At 53.4% G+C, this 18,912-nt stretch overlaps 6 protein-coding genes across 6 annotated transcripts; 2 read left to right on the plus strand and 4 right to left on the minus strand.

Moving 5' to 3' along the window:
• Positions 1-1,110: 1,110 nt before the first annotated feature.
• On the minus strand, positions 1,111-2,241 carry CCOS01_06699 (transcription factor IIA; the record flags this gene model as incomplete). Its single annotated transcript, XM_060454867.1, has 1 exon — positions 1,111-2,241. One exon carries the CDS (start codon positions 2,239-2,241, stop codon positions 1,111-1,113), a length of 1,131 nt encoding a protein of 376 aa, XP_060314567.1.
• A 1,147-nt stretch (positions 2,242-3,388) lies between these two features.
• CCOS01_06700 (WD repeat domain-containing protein) lies at positions 3,389-5,250 on the minus strand (the record flags this gene model as incomplete). The annotated part of the gene is made up of 2 exons (XM_060454868.1): positions 3,389-3,510; positions 3,567-5,250. The coding sequence occupies 2 exons, from the start codon at positions 5,248-5,250 to the stop codon at positions 3,389-3,391; spliced, it is 1,806 nt and encodes a 601-aa protein (XP_060314568.1).
• Positions 5,251-6,280: 1,030 nt separating this feature from the next.
• CCOS01_06701 (kelch domain-containing protein) lies at positions 6,281-8,681 on the plus strand (the record flags this gene model as incomplete). The annotated part of the gene is made up of 3 exons (XM_060454869.1): positions 6,281-6,713; positions 6,774-7,707; positions 7,763-8,681. The coding sequence occupies 3 exons, from the start codon at positions 6,281-6,283 to the stop codon at positions 8,679-8,681; spliced, it is 2,286 nt and encodes a 761-aa protein (XP_060314569.1).
• A 1,262-nt stretch (positions 8,682-9,943) lies between these two features.
• CCOS01_06702 (uncharacterized protein) lies at positions 9,944-12,281 on the minus strand (the record flags this gene model as incomplete). Its single annotated transcript, XM_060454870.1, has 4 exons — positions 9,944-10,081; positions 10,140-10,320; positions 10,380-11,459; positions 11,590-12,281. 4 exons carry the CDS (start codon positions 12,279-12,281, stop codon positions 9,944-9,946), a joined length of 2,091 nt encoding a protein of 696 aa, XP_060314570.1.
• A 692-nt stretch (positions 12,282-12,973) lies between these two features.
• Positions 12,974-13,519, minus strand: CCOS01_06703 (uncharacterized protein; the record flags this gene model as incomplete). The annotated part of the gene is made up of 1 exon (XM_060454871.1): positions 12,974-13,519. The coding sequence occupies one exon, from the start codon at positions 13,517-13,519 to the stop codon at positions 12,974-12,976; it is 546 nt and encodes a 181-aa protein (XP_060314571.1).
• Positions 13,520-17,282: 3,763 nt separating this feature from the next.
• CCOS01_06704 (uncharacterized protein) lies at positions 17,283-18,183 on the plus strand (the record flags this gene model as incomplete). The annotated part of the gene is made up of 2 exons (XM_060454872.1): positions 17,283-17,454; positions 17,543-18,183. 2 exons carry the CDS (start codon positions 17,283-17,285, stop codon positions 18,181-18,183), a joined length of 813 nt encoding a protein of 270 aa, XP_060314572.1.
• Between the last annotated feature and the right edge of the window lie 729 nt (positions 18,184-18,912).

Genomic DNA, 18,912 nt, shown 5'->3' on the forward strand with positions numbered 1-18,912 from the left:
GAGGGAGTTGTTTTGGAAAGGAAGAAGCCGCAAGGGCAAGTTAGAGTTTGAAACAGAGACATCAAGGCGAGTACGGAGTAGAGAAAGAGAGAAACAAATTTCATCAGGTCTGGTTTGATTTGATTCCAAAGACGGCACGGCACACTGCCGAAGTTTTCACATGATTGTATAGATGTCACTCATGTGAGAGGGCACGAGGTGTAAGGGGTGAGTGTAGGGTGAGGGTGAATGGGGTTGAGGCCGTGGGTAATATAGTCATGGGAGTACATCGTCAGGTTAAGACAAGACGGCAAGGTACGTTTCACAAAGGATCAAGTCGACTGATATTGGGACATTTCACTTTCAACACACTAAGACCGAGTAGCGGGCCGATAGATATTTAGGGAACGAGCATATTCCGTGGTAGCAGATTCTATTCTAAAGAAATCAGAAACGACTTCATGATTGCTTGCTGTTGTACACGTTTTTTTCTTTTCTTTTTTGGGGGGTTTGAATTTCATTTTGTTGATTGTCTTTTGTCGTGCAATGAAAGAAAGGGGTCTGCTGCATTCCCACCGAGACCGACGGCGTAGAGGAGAAAACCCAATTTGCTCTGATCCGTCTTCTCTATTTGCTTGACTGGAGCGAGTCTTCCTGCTGACCTTTTCCTCCTGTAGAAACCCATCCTCGGTCAAACTTCCCCAAGCTCTCGGTCCCGTAGGCCTCCGGGAACATAGCATGGCCATCGTTTTCCAGAGCATGCCTTCGCACTTCGAGACGCATGTGCCTTTGAGACGCGATGGGCTGCAGTGTGTATGGGCAACAGGTCTGGCTCCCTGATGGTAGTGGGAGACAGAGACCATACTGCGAAGCCAATCTCATTGCATCGCAAACGGTTTCCGAGGCATTGCACTAGGAATTGAGCGTCGACAGTCATCCCGAAAGATAGAAAAAATCAAATTGAACGATGCTGAATTTCTGGGCGTGTGGCTGATCTTTAGCCTCTGCCTTCTGCTAGTCTACAAGATCGAAATTGGGTAGGCAATGAAGTGGTAGTGATAGAATTGGAAAAACTCCAATCCTCACAGGACTGAAAAGCGTCGATTCGTCGTGCAAAGCGCGTCGGGTTCTTTACCACTCGTACTCGCCAGTGGCCTTGTGGAAGACGTACTCCTTGCCGTTGACGGTGAGAACACCATCCTTGAGGACGCACTTCCACTTGTTCTTGACGCGCTGGACCTTGTCGTACATGCAGAGCATGATATGCCCAAGACCCTCATCGTCGACCTCGTCGTCATCCTTGTCTTCATCAGGGTCGTCAAGATCTGAGTTGATTGCGTCTTCGTCAACTTCGTCATCATCATAACCATCGTAACCGGCAATTCCACCATGTTCCTTGCCCTTGGATCGCGCCGTGGCAGCCGACGAATGCCTCGTGGCTTCCTTAAGAGGCAGCATCAAGCCGCCGCCCTCCATGCTCTTGGCATTGGCAGCAATCCGCGCGTGGATCATGCGATCAATATCAACACGTCCAATCTCGCGTTGAGACCCATCAGGGTTGCGTTGGAGCAGAACACCTTCAAAGTCGAAGTCGTCACCAGCACCGTCGGTCTGCGAGGGATTCACACCTGGCTGACCATTGCTAGGTGGACGCTGCTGAGGCTGACCCTGTTGAGGAACTCCTGGGCGATACTGCTGTTGTTGCTGCTGCTGAGGCTGGCCGGGCATCTGGGGCAGAGGCGGTTGGTTGGCAGGCCTGTTGGTCGCCGAGGCTTGTATGGCGTTCATGGAGGCGGCGCCTTTCTCGCCAAACTGACCGCGCACATGTTGAGCGGCTCGGTAAGCTGCAAGTCCAGCGCTATCTTGTTGAGATGGCGGCATCGGCACATTCTGCATGCCAGGCTCCGGCTTGATGTAAGGCTCCTCCTTTACAGGCATGTTACTGGCCTGTTGAGCCGGGTTTCCGCCAGGCAGAGGTAGACCAGGTACTGGGAGTTGCGGACTGAGCTGGGCCTGAGAGTATGGAGCCGCAGGCGGGGGTGCGGCCGTAGTCGGAGGTGGTGCAGGAGGAGCTGGAGCTTCCTTGACGGGGTCCCATGGAAACGCCGCGACCTCGAGTTGAGTGAGTTTTTCCTGCCATCCCTTCTTCAACTCTTCGAGCACGCTCTCATCAACACCACCCTCCTCGAAATCGACCCGAGAAGAATTTATCACCTCATCGATGATCTGTGAGTAGACGTTACCCACCGCGTTGTTAGACATGGTGGCGTTTGTTGGTCGTCGTTGTTGTCGTCAACTATGTGTTTGTCGAAGAAAGTAGTGTCAAGCTTCGGTACCGGCGAGACGGATGTGCGAATCTTGTGGTCGCGCCTTCTCCAACCTGGTCCCTCCTTCCTGACTGTTAGACTTAGTTGAGAAACGAAGTCGCAGAAATGGTCGAGAGTATTCAATCGAAGTCCGCCTTCACAAGGTTGCTCTTGGGTTGTCGATGGGGAACCGCCTGCTTAGTCCGCCACTTCTCGCTGCCCAAAATGGCATGCGCCTGTGTAAAATCGGTAACGGCAAATATGCAATCGATTGCTGAAGAGGTCTCGCTGGTTGCTATCGGGGAATTTAGATGTAGGCAGGGTGTCTGGCTGGGCCCTGTTTTTCGCTTGGTAATGTGTACGGGTCAAGATTGCCTTTGTTCGGTGGGTTTCGTTTTGAGGCTCGAAGCAGGCGCTCGCCTATTAGTAAGCTTAGGCGGCAGCCGCACGGAGGGAAGGCTGAACTCAGGCACCTGCCAACTGCAAACTGCCCGCAAACTGCCCGCGCGATGATCGCTGAAGGATCCACACTTCCCGCAGGAACTGATAAGGCCTTAATTAACCCGATAAGCTACCTGAGAAGTGGATTGAAGTTGGAATGCGGGGTGTAAGCCGCACCTCAGGTCTTCGACAAGCAACTCTGGTCAAAGAAACTTAACTTGCTGCACACCTCAGGAACAATGGAATATTGAGCAAATATGGTCGTCAACAGACGGAATCAAAGTATTGACACGAGAAGAAGTTAAAAACCAGGTTTTCTTCATTGCAAGAGCGGTCCTTGTCACTTAACCACGGCCGTCTTCTTTAATACTACAGCACGTCCCTGACGATGCATTCCTTCGCAAAAACAAGCATTACAAATCTGTCCCATGCTAAACAGCAATGAATGATATCTTCTGTCGTTACTCATGACCAAGCAATTTCGTTTCCCGTGGAGAAGCCCTTTCGTGCCACGTAGAGTCGGATGCAATAAAACCAAACTCCTCGCTGAAGATGACCCCAACCGCCAGGAATCCATGACCGACAAATGCCAGAGGAGATATACCTACATTTATTGACGTCGTTTGACCGACATTCGCCAGGCTTGGTCGATGGTGGACCGTTTACCGGATGGTCATCTGCTTGACCATGTCTGCCTTGGCCGAAGATGTGCTGCTGCCAACACCGGCACTGGCACCGGCCTTCTTCTCGAAGACCTTCCAGAACTTCAGACTCTCATCGGCAGCTAAGCGATAGTAGTTAGCAGTTGTCATTGTTAAGTTTCATAATTCCAGGACTCACCTGCGGTAGCAAGCATCTGACCGTCAGGGCTGAGGCAGCTGTGCAAGACTCTGCTCTCGTGTGCAGGGATCTCGACGTTGCGAACCAACGTGGGGTAGCTCCAGATGCTCAGGGAGTTGTCGGGGAAGCCGCTAGAGCTGACGATCTCACGGTAGTGAGGACTCCATCGCAGGCTGGTGACCTGGGAGCCAGTGTCGATGCTGTTGACGCGAGCACCAGAAGTGGAGTTCCAGAAGTGGATGTGGCGATCATAAGAGCCACCACCCGTAGCCAGAAGGTTCATGTTCCAGGGGCACCACGCAAGGGCCTTGACAGCAGCCTTGTGATTGGTCTTGGTAAACTTGGGCACAGAGAGCGAGCGGGCGTCCCAGATAGAGACGAGGTTGTCGTTGCCTCCAGTGGCCAGTTGTGCGCCATCCGAGCGCCACTCCAGACCGCAGACTTCTGAAGTATGAGAGACCAGCTCTGCAACCTTGTGCTCCGCAATGCGGACATCGTGGTTGAAGACCAGTCCGCTGCGAGCTCCAGTGGACAGAAGGTGCTTGTTCCAGCCCATAACACCGACCCGGGTATCGTGACCGAACATGCTACGGACCTTCTGGGCCTCGGCTACGTCCCAGATCTGAACCTCACCGGTGCCAAGACCAACGCCGACGTACGCACCGTCGCCAGACCACTTAACACTGCTGACGTACGTGTCGGGGCTTGTCTCAAGGAGACAGCTGACGCTTCCCTCGTCAGCGGACCAGACGTAGACGTTGCGTTCAAGGCCGATGGCAACCTGGTTACCGGAGCTCCAGTCGAGAAGGTTGAGGTAATAGTCGTCAATCAGACCAGGAGCATCGAGAACACGCTCAGGGGCAGTGGCAACGCGACGGCGGAATTGGGCTGATGTGGCGCTCGCAGGCTTGAGAGGGCGGTTGTACTGCTGGCGGAGGTCGATAGGCTTGGAAGATTCGGGGGGCGCAGGCTTGAATTGCAGGATGCGAGTGTTGAGGCTGACTCCGCAAGCGCTTGCGAGAGAATCTTGGTACGCAACGGTGTTGGGAGAAGGACGAGAGTACGTGGATGGCTCCTCGTCCTCAATGTTGAGACCCTCGAGGGCAGCAATGGCATCCTCTGTTGCGGATGAAAGCACGTTGGATGCTTCGCTCACGCTGGCCTTTGAGCGCTTGTCGGGTCGGTCGAGCTTGCTGCTGCCGGCATTGGAAATAGCAGAGCTTGCGCTACGGTTGGGGATGAAGCGGTCACCACCATAGTTGACAGTCGTCTTGCTGGTCTTTTGCCTGTGAGAGGTCTTCTTGGACTTGGCGCTGGAAGGTGTCTTGGAAGTTCCCGAGCTGGTCAAAGTGAAATCGGACAGGCCAAGCTCGAGAGCTCTGCGAGGAGTTGAAACGCCCCTGGCAATGTTGGACTTGGGAGAGTCGCGGTGAGACGACTTGGTGGTGGTGGATCTAGCCAAGTGGGCAGTGAGGTTGCCACCATAGGTTGACTTGCCTGATGCGCGGTAGGCGTCGCTGCCAGACTGCTTCTCAGGGGTGAAGGGGGAAGAGTTCAGGTTCACCGAGACGGAGGTGGAATGCTGACGGGGCGAAGGTGTGAGAGGCATGCGACCGCCGGCGGTGCGGGAAGAAAAGAGACCCTTGTGGGACTTGATGGGAGTGGATACTGATGCAGTGGCCATTTTGAGTAGTGTATGTGGGGTATCGTGATGAAACGAATTGTAAATTTCCAACGGGTGCAACCTGGCGCACCGAGGGAAGAGGTGATGAGAGCTCCAAGAGACTCTATCGAAAGGTTCCTGGATGTTTGGTGTGTTCTGTTAGTATTCTGTCGTTGTGCTCGATATTCGAAGTAGTGCCGCCACAAGAAAGGCTCGAAGTCGGGTGGGCGACCAAATGGCTGTGGACAGCGATGAGATCTAGAGGACTTGATTTTTCTTGTGAAAAGGCTTTGGTTGAGAGGCTTGACCCAGCTCGAAAGCGCAGGAGAGCAGATACAAGGTAGTAGAGGATAGCGGGAGTGAAGAGGTTTGGTATAGAGAGAAGAAAGCTTGAAGCTGGACAGGAGCTCTCATCATCTTTTATTTACTTTGTGCCCCACCATCATCGCGGCCGGGCAACGACGCTCGGACCAGCGTTGCGGCGTTGCCAGATTGACATGGGTGGGGCTTTCTGACGTTGCACCGTCGAACTTCTCTGCCATGGAAACTGCCTACCTTACTTAGGTAACCGGTCACTGTTCATTGCTCGCTTGCTGACGTAAGGTAGAGGAGCGATTAGAGTCACGTGGTTTCCGTTGCGAGTCGGGCGCAACCGCCGAAAATCGGGCAAGCCAATGAACGAAGCGCGGCCTCCCGGTCCCCTGCACACAGCCCGTCTGCAGTTGCCACGACAGAGACGCAGGCTGGAGACAGGAGGGTGGCCCGTGATTCCCTAATTAAGAGGCCTGGGTTGTCAACCTATGCAGGAACATTGCGAATCCCCACCTCCAGTCTTCGGTGTGCGACGACATCCCATCCCATCCCATCTCACTGTCGCTTGCCGTCCCTCTGTTTGAACTTGCACTCGATAGAAAAGTATCGCCCGCTCCTGCCGCAACTCCTTCGTCCCCACGCTGTTCAGCCAACTACACGCCGTAGCCAGCACCATTTTCGCGACCTTGCATACGATTGAGATGATTTGTTAGCATTCACCCTACCTTCGCTGCCCATCATGGCCCAGCCTCAGCCATCACCAGCAACTCCTGGGGCCTTGGCCCAATCCCTCTTCGGTGGGCCGGCAGCTCAGGCCCTATCGACACCCAACCAGCCCTCGAACACATCCACGCAACCTTCACCTTCTCCGATGGACCAAACTCCGGGTTCAGCAGCGTCAAGCAACAACACCTACATCATGCCCAACTCTCCTATCAAGAGTAGAGGTACCCTCGATGGCTATCGTCCAAGGGTAACAAGGACCTTGGGCCAGCGACCAGCTTGCCTTGTCAACGCCTCGGTCACATATTGTGGCAACAACCATATCTACGCTTTCGGAGGCTTCGATCAGTACACCGACGAAGTCTACAACCATGTCCTCAAGCTGGATTTGGTCAGTCACCAGTGGAGTTTGGTTGACAACTACGGCGATATTCCCGGCGTAAGAATGGGTAAGTCGTCTTGATCACGGAGCGCGGCTTCATTCACCGCCATGATCTAACAAAATCAAGGTCATACTGCCACTCTATACCAAGGTGACAAACTTCTGGTCTTTGGCGGCGAAAACGAGCACCGGACCTATCTCTCCGACTTGATCATTTTTGATCTGAAAACCGCGCACTGGACACAACCTTCAGTAACTGGTCCTGTGCCTAAGGGTCGAGCAAGACACGCAGCGGTGCTGCACGAAGATAAACTTTTCATCGTTGGAGGCATAACTGGTCACGACAACTACGTGCTTGACGATATCTGCTATCTCGATCTCAAGACCTTCACTTGGTCCCGCTCCTGGCGTTTCGTAGGTCGATTCGATCACTCTGCCTACATTTATGGAGACAGAGTATGGGTTTTTGGCGGATTGTCTGAGGACATGGACAAGATTGGCGACCTCTGGTGGCTCGATCTCAAGGGTAGTCCGGCTTTTGATTCTGCACCTCACGTCGGGATTTACGATCGTCAAACTGGCACCAGCCGTGCTGTTGGATCGCCAAGACAACCTTATTCTATGGCGCATCCACCACCTGCAGTAGGCTCTTCAGGGTATGCCGCCAACTCGCGGACTCAACAAGTCAACCCACCTTCTTTTCAGCTCAAGACCTTTTCACCCATGGCCCCAGGAACAATCTCTTCTCTGAAGTTCATTTCCGGACCCAACATACCCTCGCAGGGGTCTGGCATACACTTCCACGTGTACTCATCGGGCACGCTACTTGACTTTGTTACACCGGCCGCAACTATCACTTCCAAGGAGTGTTCCTTATCAGCACTGGACTTGGGAACCTTGCGATGGCAAAAGCTAGCTGAAGGTCGCGAAATTTTCAAATCGGGCTACCGATGGCACTACTGTACCATGAACGAAGACGGAACTAAGGCATGGCTGCTCGGATGTCCTACTGACCCTGTCGCTTCGGACTTGGGCCCCAACGGGTTCGAGGAATACCTGAGGTGAGTAATCCCCACTAACCATTAAACAAGGACATTTCTGACTCGTCACTCGTAGCGACATAATGGAGATCGATCTTCGTAGATACGGCTTCTTAGGAAACAACTTTTCGCCTGAGCCACGTATAGAATCAAGGCCGACAACGCGAGTAGTCGACCAACCCTCAAAAGGGCTCGGGGCTGACTTGGCAAAACTCTTTGATCATCCTCCAGAGAGCGGCAGCGGCACTGACTTCATCGTCACGGCCTTGGAAGGCGACTACGAAGACGACGACATGATGTCTCGTGTCACAGACGCGTCTGCAGGCCAAAATTGGCTCGCACCTGACGCCCCTACATCCCAACCAATCCACGTCCACAAGCTCATTCTTCAGGCTCGTTGGCCACACTTCGCCCGGTTATACAACTCCCAGATGGCGGAATTCCACACAAAGAAGATGCATATCCCTGAGCCATACTCCGTGGTCAAGGCTTTTCTTTATTACCTGTACACGGACAGCATACATGGAACGTCTGTCAACGAGAGTGGTGCCACTACTGATTTGTCTGACGTAGCTGGGCTTCTCGTCATGTCCAACATTTACGGCATTCCGCATCTGAGGCTTTTGTGCGTGAACCGACTCTCCAAAGAACTCGACGTTGACCATGCCTGCGTCATATGGCACTGTGCTGGACTTGCGAACGAAGAGTGGCTCCGCAAGCGGGCTGCACAGTTCTGTCTCACACACTGGGGTCGTATCGTACGGACCCAAGGGTTCCTTCGTCTGCCAAGGTCGGCGCTTGTTGAACTCTCTCAGGAAATCGACATGGAGGGCCGCGTCGTCGGCGGCGATGAACTGGAATATGTCGGCGGGTTGGCAGGTTCCCGGTTTGGAGATGGATGTTCTGTCGTCAGTCGAAAGGAGAGCGTGAGCAGCAACCACACGCAACTACTTGACAGTGAAGCCGACGACGAAGACGGCATGGAGATGAGCTGAATGTGTTCTTGTCATTCATCCAGGCGCGGCTTGATACACCACCTCGATTTGCTGAGGCGAATCATGTTTAGGAAGGGACTAGCAAGATGTCCTCAATAACGTGAACATGGTTATGGTGCAAACTGGCTGGCTTGCACAATCTCACCTCACCTTTTATGGTTTTCGCAAGTAACGAAGAAATGTCTTATGTGGTGGCCAATGGTTTTCGGCATGGTACGGTGTTGGTCATAGAGCGACTTGGCTCTGGTTTTTTTCGTTTCTTTACTCAAATCGTGCTGGAGTTGCTGTCTGGTAGACATTGATATCCCACAAACACAATCACACAAAGCTTCTTGTTACTTTTCTGCTCGCGAGTTTTTTTAGGCCAATTGTTCGGTCAATACATTCGTTCAGTCTATATTTTGGGAGATTGTCCAAGAAGCAGGCAAGAAAAATGAATAAAAATAAAAATCATGAGTAAACTTTTCCCAACCGTGCCCTACTACAACGCCTACACTCTGTAAATCAAGCGTAAATCCCTCGCATGTGGCGAGAGAAGATTCTTTTGAAAAGAGACTCGAGAAAGCGAAAAAATAAAAAGGTGACAAGAGACTATTCAATAGCCCTAAAGTCAATCCAGCCCTCACTCGTCTGCTTTTCTTCTTCCAACTCATTGCCTCCAAGCTCATACAAAGACTTTTCCAGACCATCATTGCCGCATTCCCTCTCCATCCCCCCCTGAGCATCCTAATTTCCTCTCCGGAAGTCCCGCGATCCGTGGAAAGGATTGGACCCATCCCGTGACGTGAAACCAGCTTCACCACGCTCCTGCTCCCAAAGCAGTGAAAACGAATGGTAAAGCAAACCTGAACAGGCGGCCGAGTACCAACAAAGAAAACTAAACAAGCGGAGAAACCAAAAGAAACCAAACATAGCCGGCCTGCTCTGATGGCCTCAAAGCCGTCTAACCTCGACCGAAGCTGCCGAGGCTTGTATTAATCTAGAAAGGAGTTGTATCGTGGTCGAAGAATCGCAAGCGTTACTTGTAAGTCTATGAGGGTATAAAATGGGGACCAGACTCGATCGACCTGACAATCGACCTGAAAACCGCCCGCAAAAGCATTCAAACGCCGCTCCGTATGCCGCAAACCAACCGCATAGCCGAGATATTTAGTCGTGATTCCGAGGCCGAGGTCAGGGTGCTGTACGGTTCCCAGTGACCTCAGCGATGCTTCGAAGTCATTTGAATGGGGTGTGGTGAAATCGTCGGACGGATTGACCCCTTACATCATCTGGTCTTCGCCGATTCCAGGCAGGTTGGTCATCGAATTCTCCATAAGACCCGGCAGGCTAGCGAGATTGTTGAGCCCTGCGGCTAAGAACTTGAAATCGGGATTGCAAGGTGCGGAGTGTCCCTTGTGCTGTTCATTTTGTCAGTCACCGCATTCCGTTTACTGCTAACATCAAGTATAGACTCACGTATTTGAGACCGTTGAGGTTCTTGTAGCGCTTTCCGCAGACGTCGCAGGAGAAAGGCTTCTCCTTTTCCATACCCAAAGTACCGGGGTAAGGAGTGCTAGTTTCAGGGTTGACGATAGAGAAAGTGCCATCACCGTTCTCGTGTAGCTGTTGCGTCTGGTGCCCGTGTGTCTTGTGGTACCTAATTTGGACCCTGATTAGCCACTTGTCATACACACCAGCCGGAATGTGGACACTTACTTGAGACCGTTCTGGTTCTTGTACGCCTTTTCGCAGCCGATGACGGGGCATTTGAAAGGCTTGTGTTCCTCTGGAATCATCATTGCGCCAAACTTTTGGATCAAAGCCTTGTTCGCCGCACTGTTGGGCTGGCTAGGATCGAAGCCCATTCCAATGAGATGTGCCTGAATGGCCCGTTGCTGGTTGGTGAGAGCACCTCCAGGGCTGAACAGGTGTTTGCCAGGATCATTGATGCAGAACTCGGAAGCAGAGTTTCCAAAGCTCACGTCCCCGAAGTTGGATCCGTTAAGATCCATGTTGCCACCCATAGGCATGCCTGGCAAGTCGTCGTCCATATCGTCCATATCGTCCATGGGCTGCATCGGGGAGTTCTGGAAACCATTGTTGGGGCGCTGTTGCTGTGGCGTTTGCTGGGTAGTAAGCGTCGGGGTGTTCACAGATGATACCGTGGGGTTGTGCTGCAGCCCAAAGCTGGCAGCTGCAGGCGTTGGTGGCTGGGATGTCCGCAGTCCTTGAGTGAGACCCGAGGCGTTGACGTGCAACTGAGGTCGCTGTTGCTGGCCGAACATTTGCCGAGTTTGTGACATGGTTCTCTGGCTATCGTCCATCTCCATGGTTCCCAAAGCATCATCCATCTCCATGTCACCGACAGCATCCATCTCGTCGAACTGCGACATTTGTGCATGCTGCTGTCCTGCCATGTTTTGCTGACCAAGCTGCATCCCCAAACCTCCCATGCCTCCGCCAAGGTTGGAACCTGGACGGCTTGGTTGACCAAGCTGTGACATTGAAGTGGTGTTTTGTTGCTGATTCTGTGGTCTTGCGCTGCTGGCCCTGGATGAGGGCTGTGTGGGTATCGCGGCGAACTGGGAAGAAAAGGGCGCATTGCGCGCAGTGTTCGGACTGGGTTGGGTGTGCGACTCTTCATAATGCTGTAACAAATCGTGAAGGTTCGGCAAGTTCAAACCGCAACAAGTGAAGTCCTTCATGAAACTCGCCTCAAGCTTGGGCAAATAGGAACCGGAGTGGAAGGATGGCGAGGCTTGGTGTGCGAACGGTGACGTGCCTGCCATGGCGATGCTAGTAGAACCGGTTAGCGGTAATTCTCGCACGAGCGTTGCTGTGACTGATGACATGCCAATGGTCGCCGCCGAAGCATGTATGTAACGCAAATAAATGTAGGAGGCTAGGAAGGAAGGCGGGAACATACTCATCGCGAATAAAGCTGCCGAATGACATTCCTCCCCAGCTCGCGCCAGCACCCATGAGGCTGCCAGCGAGACTCTCTCGTCTCTGGCGATTGACATGGTCGCGGTTGGGGTTGGCCATAGAAATTGGCTTAGGACCAGCGCTGACAAAGGAGTCCTGGCGACTCCGACCCATGGCCGAATCCATGGCTGGGCCAGTGGTCATATCGATACTCTTGGTTGGGATGGGAGCAAAGTCGAGGAGCTCGTCGGGGAGAGCAAAGGGGTTTCTGTCGAAGCTGGACTTTGCGGGGCCTGAGGGGGAGGTGGATGAAGGGTCCCTCGTGCTTGTGGGTGTAGCAATGGTAATTGGCTTGGTGGACCAGAGGCCTGCGCGGGAATCACGAACGTCAAAGGGGTCGGTGGGTGTGAGGGGTTGCGATGAGGGAGAGTTTGGAGTGCGGGATGACGAGTTGGAAGAGCCTGGTGAAGGAGAGGCGAAGATGTTGTCGGAGGCAGAAGGTGGTGGTGGTGTTGTAGTGGTGAAAGAGGAAGCCGACGCACGATAACTAATATTATCGGCGCTGGCGCAGTCACTTCTGCTGGGCGTGCGCCTGGGTTCGCTGTTGTGGGCGGCGGCGGCGGTGGACCGGGTCGACGGGTCCCTTGGGTCCTCGGTACTTGTTGGGTTGAACCAGCGAAGGGCGCTCCTCATGTCAGCTGGAAGTAGACGTTGTATTGGGGTTAGGCAGGGGATCCGTGGCTCCCAGAACGTTTCTCGACCCTTTTTGTGGGTACTTATTTAATCGGGCCACTGAATGCAGCCGGCGGATGCGCCCCGAAAAAGGAGATCGAGTCCGCGTCTCGACTAGCAGCGCTGCCGCTGTAATGTGTCAAGAGAAAAAAGAGGGGGGAGGGGTGTGAGGGAATGCGTGCGTATATGTGCTGCCTTTGTGTGCTGCACTTCTTTTCCCCCTGTTTCTCTTGATTTTGTCTCTGGTTTGGATTCTCTGCCAATTCTGGGGAATCGACAGAGGAATATGAGGGGATGGGGCGGACTCGGTGCAAAAGGTAGGTATTGGGTGTCTCGAATACGATTTGCTGGGGGTACTGCGGCGGTGGCAGGTCGAAGCTTAAAAAGTGATGGTCCAAGTACCTTTTCCCGGAAAGTACCTTGGGCAACGAAAGGTTGGGAGGTACCTGACGGAACAGTTCGTGGTGGCCGTAGTTTTGGTGTACCGCCTAGGGAGGCGAATAAAGGTGGGCTGGGGACCGACCGAGGATGGTGGATTGGTAGGTATTCCGGCGACGGCGACAGCGCGTGGTATTGGTAATGACCTCTAGAAGGTGCGTTCAAAGGTCGGAGGCGAAAATCGAGTGCGCAAGTCTTCCGCGTCTTAGTGGTTTCTACTGTCCAAAGATCGGAAACGAGCTAGTTCCGGAAGGCTGTGGAAGTAGTGGTGACGGCTGGATGATGTTATCTCCGAAAAGTTGTGACCGATCTATGTCCGCAGAGGCGTAATAGCGACGCTGGGTGAGGCTCTGGGCTGAAGATGAAGATGAGTGTTGATCATCGAAGAAGATAGTCAACTGTCGAGACGAATCAACGGGTATTGTACTTTGTGAACGGTTGCTTGGGTGTTGTCGATGCTGTTTATTATGATTATAAGAAATCGTCTTATAGTCTCGACAAGGGTTTGTTAGAGTGGGTATTGGTATCGATTGTTGTGTGTTGTTCTTCCGTCGACAATGCAAGACTGTAAATGGACGGGGCCTTGAGAGCTCGAGGTGAAGAGGAGGCAAAGGTAGTATAAATGGATGACTGATAGATTGAGGGAAGCGGATCTGGGACGAAGTCAAGAGTAGAAGCACAACAGATGTCGGGGACGAAAGCCAGGAAGGGCACGGGGTTATGAATAAGAAGACGAGCGGTATGATGGAAGAGATGGGCATGCGTTGACTCGACACAAGCACAAATCCGGGTTGTCCTGGCGCAAGAGTCAAGGTACTTGACCTGGTCAGTCCAGGCTCTAGGTTGATCGGTCCAAGGGCACCTTGGGAAGTAGGTTGGGACTTGGGGAGAAGGCGGAGGAGAAGGAGGAGGGTATCTGTAGGATAAGGTAAGGCAGAGCACGGAACTTGGAAGGCGCTTGGAAAGCGGTCCCCTCGACGAAAGCTCGGCCGATATTTGGGGGTGGGAAATGTGGGAAAGTTTTGGGGGTGTCAATGACGACGACGGGGGTTCCAGTCGATGTTAGTAGCACCTTATTGTCCGTCTGTCTGTCTTTCTGTCCCATGAAGGGGCTGTCATCTACATACATAGTGCCAACTGCTCGAACGTAAAGTACGGTCTCTGCGCAGTAGGTGAAGCAAGCTGGAGGTATGCAGGAGATGGCGAGAAAGGCAAAGCAAGAAAGCGAGAGGGGACCCAATCGTCTTGTCTCGGACTGGCAGGCACACCGATGTTGACCTACACCTTAGACTTTCAGCACTCCCAGATCCAGATGGGGAGTTTGCTGCAATAGCACACACACTCACACACCACCAACATGCTGGTTACCTGCGTGCCCGTTGTACTTTCCCATCGGGGCCGTAGATATTGGGTCTGAGCCCAAGCTCAGGCGCGGGCGAGGCAGAGAAGAACGGGGGAACACGGGCGAATGGCACCACACAGACACACACCCTAACGGCCGATGACTGTTAGTGTGACTCCTCGACGACAAACGGTGCTCTCTACAACGACCAAATCAAAAGGCAAATAAGCCCCAAGTGTCTGATCTGGTCCGATGTACCGCTCATTGATGTTTCCTGGGGTAGAGTAAGACAGACAATTGCTCCGTTTGTTAGGGGATTTGTGTGGGATAGCCTTGGCCTCGATAAATATTTCGGGGGTAATTAGGTACCTTTACTGTGTAGGTAAGACAGAGATGGAAAGTACAAGATACTTGGTACCTGCCTCCAAAGGTAGCGTTCCTCAGCTAAATGTAAGGTACTTAACTCGGCTTACCACACTCTTCCTTCCCGTCGTTGATGATGTTAAGTTTCCAAGTGCTCCGTACCTCATCTTCCGTGGCAGAACTTCCAACAAGCTGATACATAAGGTAAGGAAGGTATGAACAGGTAGGTACGCATCTCAGTGCGGTAAGCGCTCCTGCTCGACGCTCCGCATGAACGACGGAGGCGGCGACGACAGGAAGGAGGCAGGAGATGACACCGGGCAGGCAAGTACGTCCTGGGTCAGACGATCTTCTCGACGAATAACAGGTCCGGAAAAGGTAAGGTAAAGGCAAGGCAACGGTCATAGCAAGGGACTTTTCTTGAGGCAGGCGTGGCACGATCCACCGAGGAAGGAACAACAGACGAGGAAAAAGCAACAAGCCGACCAGCTGGCGCCCCAGGGGACCTGCGATCCCACTCTTTCACGACTCCATTCTTACTCTCGAGTCTCGAAGGAGGGCAAGGGAGGCACCGACGTCGAAGAAGAAGCAATAATGAACAGGCGAAAGACGAGGGCTTGCCTGCAGGCCTGCCTGTAGCCCTGTAATGAATTTTAGCGCTTGCCTCGAGGCGGATACCATACGGCAAGGTACGTAATGGCGGATATCCTCTTCTCTTACCTGCGAATATTCGTACAAAGTACTCCGTAAAGTCTGGAATAACACACCTCGTTTGTGGCTGCAAATCTCTCCCCGCCGCCCGGCATTCTGGCATTAGCAGCAGTCATCATTGATCGATCAATCGAAATAAGAGACGAGTTTCGTTACATGGCTCTGTACAGACCACTCTTGGACGCGTTTCTGCCATGCTGGATACCTTCTCGCCAAAACCGCACACACCCATCACACAGCATCGAACCGTTCCTAGACCAGCTTGTTGCCACACGGCCAGCGGCGTCCGTCGACATGTGCCGGCACCATCCCGGCCGGCCCCCAATTATGTTCCATTGGTCCCTTAGCCTCCCCTTTCGACGCTACCTCCCAGGCAAAGTCTTGTCTACGTCTTTCACAGGCTATCCTAGCGCAACGACTTACACGATCCATGATCAAACGCTTCTTATCCACCGTCTATTTTCCGCTGTTCCCACCTGCGATAGCCCATCTTTGCTCTCCAAGGAAGGAAGGGAAAAGACACAAAGGGCAGGTTCCACGGGGATGAATATGAATCCCGTGTCAGAGATGAAGGCCTCAAGCACAGGGGACGGAGCAGGATCCAAACCGTTACGTGATCGACCCAGTCTCTTGGGGACGCTCTAGGAATCGAACAAGGTCATGGTCACTGTGTTAAATGGAGCCGTCGAGCCTGTCTGCCCACCATATCCACGCCAGGCCACATGAAATGCCTACCTTCGACGGATACGTACTTGGATCGATGGAACTATTTCATCACCTCTCATCTCCTATACCGACAAGTCACGCACAGGCACGATTCAGGTTGCCAAACATGGACCAGTGAGCCTGTCTACTTCGAGTAACCCGGAGCGCTGGGTCGGAGTCCTGCGAGACACGAAAGGCTGGTCAAGCTGGCTGCTGGTGCGAATATACTCTACGAATACAGGACAGGCACCATCGGCTCCAGCTGAGAGAGGCTGGTTGGCGGGTGAGTTGCGCCGGCCCTGCGCCTGATCGTCAACCTGCCTTGCCGACAAGGACGTCACCAGCCGCAGGCCAATCGCAGGCGTCATTTATGCGACCATCGATGATGCCTCCGAGCAAACGTACAGTACTCAGACATATTGGAGGCTGCTACTCCAACTCGCCCCCTCCCCCCAGGGCTTGTCCGCAGATGCGAGCCGCGAGCGATGTGCCAAAAGACCCAATATTGATTTTCGTGGAAGTTTCTCATACAAGTTGAGCTCCGCAAGAAGCACCGGCTGGCAACAACGTCAAATCAGAAAATCAACGTCAGCGAGCCACGAATTGCCCAGAATTATTCTGTAGCGGTGGATCCTACGGTACCGACGGATGGAGATGCCACGAGATGACTGGACAGGGCTGCCGCACACCCGCCTCTAAGCTGCCATGCTTGACTCATAGCCAGACATTTAGTGTCGGGGACAGGCCTGCTTGGCCACTCCATGCTCCATGTCAAGTCTATGTACTGCACTCATCGGCCGCTACCCGTCCTCGGTGATTGACCGTCTACAACAACAAAGACGAGATACAAAATTGTTGCTGAGGGAAAGGTGCACTAGGCTGAGAAGACGACCAAGAAGAAAAGCGAGGCAGAATGCTGCATGGCTTTCCGAAGCGGCCGAGTCAACAGCATATCCCAAATTTCAGACAGAAGGAAGGTAGGAGGCTACGGAAGGGGTTCCGAACTCTTGGTGTGCCAACCATCACCACTCCAGCAAACCCCTCTAGTAACTAGAATCTAGATACGATTCCTGTCTGTCACTGCACAGTGCACACAGCAGGATAGAGATGGAGGGAGAGGAGATGCGCCTCGGACGATGCCTGCTTCCTGCTTCGCTTTCTACGCATATGACGACGGTCAAGCACTCAGGGAACTCAAAGCGAGCTCAAGGTGACATCCATGGAAATTCCTAAGAAGTTTGTGGGAACGTCGGAAAAGAAAGTGGCAGAAACAGGGTCTCTCAGCTCTGTAACCTCTGGGCCCGCAGCAAGGAAGGCGGTCAGGTCCTACAATACTTGCATGTCTGCTTTCGGGGTCCTGGGCTGGGTGCCTTACCCACGACGTTTACCTCATGGTGGAGGCAATGGCACGCTGGCACGGCTGGGAATGGGAACACGGTGCAGCGAATACATGCAGAAGCGGAACAGAAGCAACACCCCACCGATGCCGGTCCACTCCGGATCCGACGAATGACAGTTTCGACAATGGCACCCCCAAGGCCAAAGACGCAGCCAAGTCCAGCGTCGGGGCGCCAGGTCTGTGTCTCGCTACGATACCCTTGCTAGCCGCAACAACTAAAACGAGCCTAACGTTCGCCGTGCACACCCTGCTGCCTTTTCCCAGAATTCGCTCCCGCTCCGGATGAATTCACCGTCGCATGGGTGGGCTGCGCGAGGCACTTGACACTTTGCTACTCAGGGACATGGCTCCTATGTATCCTTGGCTGGCTGGCGGAAGCAGAGGCTGGCAAATCCCAAAGCTGCCTACGAACACCGCTCTTTAGCGCCGCATACCTGGATCCCAATTTCGCCGACATTTCTGACCTGTCTCAGAGGGGAGGACCGTTTGTAACGAGCAACCCATCGTCACTACGGACACCTCGTTCTTGGGAGGAAAGGCGGTGTGGGACGTTTCTCACGGACACTTTACCTACCACGGCAGACGACCGCCCACGATCTACAGCAATTCCGAACAGATACACATACTCCCTGGCTCATCAAGCACAGAACATGGGCGCGTTTGAGAAGACCGAGGCTTTTCATTTCGCCTGCAGACTGATGAACGAGTTGCAGGTAGAGGAAGCCACGGACAACTTACAAGTTGGAAAAGATCGACTTTGTCCGCAGCCGCGGATAGCGAAGAACAGCAAACGCATACTCCGTACACCGAATGATATCCCAAAATCTCAACACCAAAGTACCGCCGCAAACGGCGCCCCTCAATACTCGATGCATCATTTCCTCGTCCCAAAAACTTTGGAATAACCTTTCCCCCTTGCTGGGGCTCGCCGCAACCTTCATCTCAGTGAGATACAGCTTGGATTGGCAATGCGCTGTACCAACTTTTCTGCCATGCTTTCACCCCCAGACTGTGATTTGACAGGCAACGTGGTCCAGGGCAGTGGACCAAAAGAGCCGTAGATCTCCAGGGGATTGACTCGCTTGTCATCTCTCTCCCACCAGATGAGGTGCACATGGGCTTCGAAGCGTGGCCGCAAGCTACCGGATCTCTGTGCGATCTTGGGTTTACACCTCGATCTCGAACCCATCCACTTCACTCCTACCTAGGCTGCACCCTCGATGGTATGACCCGCTGTTGACCTACGTGCTGCATGTGATGGCCGTGGCCAGAAGCATCATATTGTACGATTTCCCTCGCCGATCTTGCTCATCAAAACCGGCTTGCCACAATTGTCTCCCCGCCGACCCGGCCAACTGTTGAAGGAGCAATCCAAGATCCTGCGTGCGCTTGGCCGACGAACCACCAACACTGACACCACCACCCACACTTCACCCCGCAGGCACGGAGTCCCGAACACTCCTCATGTTACACGACCCGGCCGAGATCGCGGAGACGGCTACGGTAACGTCAGCGTTTGTCCACCGTTCGGCCGTCCACCCAGATGGCGATGTGTTAATGCCAGGAACCGTAGCGGGGTAACGCCTGAAATGCCGCAATCTCGATACTGCATGGTCGGCTGTCCATCACTCTTC

Source organism: Colletotrichum costaricense (assembly GCF_030867565.1).
Source record: "Colletotrichum costaricense strain IMI 309622 chromosome Unknown Scaffold_6.1, whole genome shotgun sequence".
NCBI classification, from domain to species: domain Eukaryota; kingdom Fungi; phylum Ascomycota; class Sordariomycetes; order Glomerellales; family Glomerellaceae; genus Colletotrichum; species Colletotrichum costaricense.